Source organism: Nestor notabilis, unplaced genomic scaffold (genome assembly GCF_000696875.1).
Source record: "Nestor notabilis isolate BGI_N333 unplaced genomic scaffold, ASM69687v1 scaffold18966, whole genome shotgun sequence".
Taxonomy (NCBI): Eukaryota; Metazoa; Chordata; class Aves; order Psittaciformes; family Psittacidae; genus Nestor; species Nestor notabilis.
In genome coordinates this window covers 542-2886 of record NW_009932619.1, presented here as the reverse complement: position 1 = coordinate 2886, position 2345 = coordinate 542, and the positions used below count along the sequence as shown (strand labels likewise).

Genomic DNA, 2345 nt, shown 5'->3' with positions numbered 1-2345 from the left:
TGCGGGGCACGGCGGGATGAGCCCCTGCAGCAGCAGCAGCAGGGAGCTGGTGGGAAGCAGACGCAGTGCTCGGAATTGGGCTTGTTTTCCCACGGCTGCCAGGGGGTTTCCAGGGGAGGAAGCGAGACCGAGACGTGGGGTGAGGGTTTGACCTCAAAGCAACGGGGATCGCCCTTCATGTGCCTAATGCGCTGAGAGGAGCTGACTTGGGCAAGGTCCTGCTGGGAGGTTCTTCTGCAGCAAGCGGGGCTCAAGCTCTTGTGTTGGGCTGCTTGGAGGTGCAGCCCCAGCTCTGTGGTTTCGTTAAAGCTCAGTGTGCAGAAGTTTTGCCTGCAGGAAACCAAGTGCAGCTGAGCTGTGAGAGCACGAGAGCCGGCGCGGTGCTGGCTGCTGAGCCTCATCTCCGCGGCAGGGGGGTGATGGGGGGGGTTCTTCTTTGGTTTGCTGCTTTTGCTGTCCCTTAGATGCGCTACGCTTGGGTTCTGGGCTCCCCAGTGCCGAGGGCAGACTACAGGGAAAGCAGGTTTGGACAGTCTTGGCGTGCACATGGGAACATCCCTGTGCCCAGCAGTGGCGGCAGCAGCGGGGTCAACTTATGGTACAGCCACCCTTCTCCTTAAAGGGGTTCTTGTCCTCGGGGACTCCTTTCAGCAGCGGGTCCTCTCCTGCCATGGACTCGATGTACTCCTTGAGCTCTTTGCCCGTCTTGGAGATCTGCCAAGGAAGGAGACATTCCATGGGAGTTACGGGATCAAATCCTCGCTGCAGAGCCGCCTGCAACCCATTTGCAGGGGAACCGCGGCCGTGAGCATCCCACCCGGCATGGGGTGTCCTCAGGAGCATCCCCAGGGTGCTGAGGGCACCTCTTGGGGTCCAGGGACACGGGGCTAAGCCCGAGGGGGATGTTTGCCTTGCGGGGAGAGCTGCGAGCGCACATGCTGCTGCCTCTTGGAGGCTGGGTTGCAGGGCTCGTGCTCCTTTTCCCTTGCAGCACCATCAGGGAACAGCCCCGCTGTGTTTTGGTGGCAGACTCACCATTTGCCTCTCGTTCTTCACCTCCTTCTTCAACTGATCCAGCTCCATCTTCAGCAGCTCCTTCTCTGTCATGTCCTGAGCCATTTTGCCCTGTAAACACGGGGATTAGTGTGTAGCTGGGCTTCTCCTAAGGACCATCGCTTCAGCCCTACTGATACTGCAAATGCCGCTAATGTCTCAGCTCCCCCCACGCTGAGAGATGGGCTGATGCTAAAGGAAAACCTTTATAAGGTTTTGAGGGCAGGAGGCACCTTTCAAAGCCCTTTTTGGACCATCTGCAGGAACCAGATTGCCACTGGCCTGTTCCCCGCAGGCTCAGGGTGCCAGACACAGTCTGAGGGCAGGACCCAGCCTGGTTTCTGAAGGGGTCTTTGCTGCCACAGAGTTTTCCCCAAGCCATGAGGTGCTGCCCGGAGAAAAGCTGCTGCCTTTGGGCTCTCAGAGCAGGAGCCTCATGGGAGGACCTGGTTTGCAATCCAGACCTTCCTGTGAGTGCTTCCCCCCCCGAGAACACACTTTATGGTCCTTTCCGTGCAGTGAACTTGCCTGTTTGCACCCAGAGGCGTCGGTAGCTGCTGCTGGAAGGTTTTGGGGCCATGTGGGTTGGAAGAGCCCACCCGAGGGCTGTGCGAGATCCCTGCACAACCTGGCCTGTCCTGCTGAGGGCTGTGCCCACGTTAGACCCGGCCTTTACAGCTGGTGTGTCCCAGACCCTGTTGGCTTTTGGGGCTGCTCATGGCACGTGTGCCCAGTGCTCCTCTCCCCATCGATGCCCCAGGAGATGCACGTAGCAGAGTGTAAGGAGCCAAAAGCCACGGCAGAGCCGTGCTCCTGACCTGAACCAGGGGCACCCCACGATGCGTTTGTACCTGGGGGGAGCAGCATCACTCACCTCTGGGGACGAGGGGCGGCCCCTCTCAGCCCTGGGGACGTTCAGAGACCCATCCGAGGGGAGATGCCGGTGGCTGCGCTCTTGCTCCTTGCTCCAGGCTTGAGGGCTCCTTCAGCTCTGCGGGAGGGTTGTGGGGAGCAGATGTCTTTGGTCCTTAAGCTGATAATAGACTCAGGAGAATAAGCTGGTCAGGTGTTGGGCATTAGCCTCAAAGCCCAGGGTAATCAGTGATGGGGAGGGTGAGGATGGGAGAGGAAGCCCTTGAACCCTTCCCGTGCGTGTCTGTGTCATAGAAGCCCAGAATCCCGGATTGGTTTGGGTTGGAAGTGACCTTAAAGCTCCTCCAGCTCCAACCCCTGCCACGGGCAGGGACACCTTCCACTAGAGCAGGCTTCTCCAAGCCCCTGTGTTCTACATG

General features: G+C 59.3%; 1 protein-coding gene across 1 annotated transcript; it reads right to left on the bottom strand.

Annotated features, from left to right (window-relative positions):
• Positions 1–588: 588 nt before the first annotated feature.
• Positions 589–1119, bottom strand: GNGT2 (guanine nucleotide binding protein (G protein), gamma transducing activity polypeptide 2). The gene is made up of 2 exons (XM_010016493.1): positions 1036–1119; positions 589–714 (listed from the first exon to the last, which is right to left on the bottom strand). Exons 1-2 carry the CDS (start codon positions 1117–1119, stop codon positions 589–591), a joined length of 210 nt encoding a protein of 69 aa, XP_010014795.1.
• Between the last annotated feature and the right edge of the window lie 1226 nt (positions 1120–2345).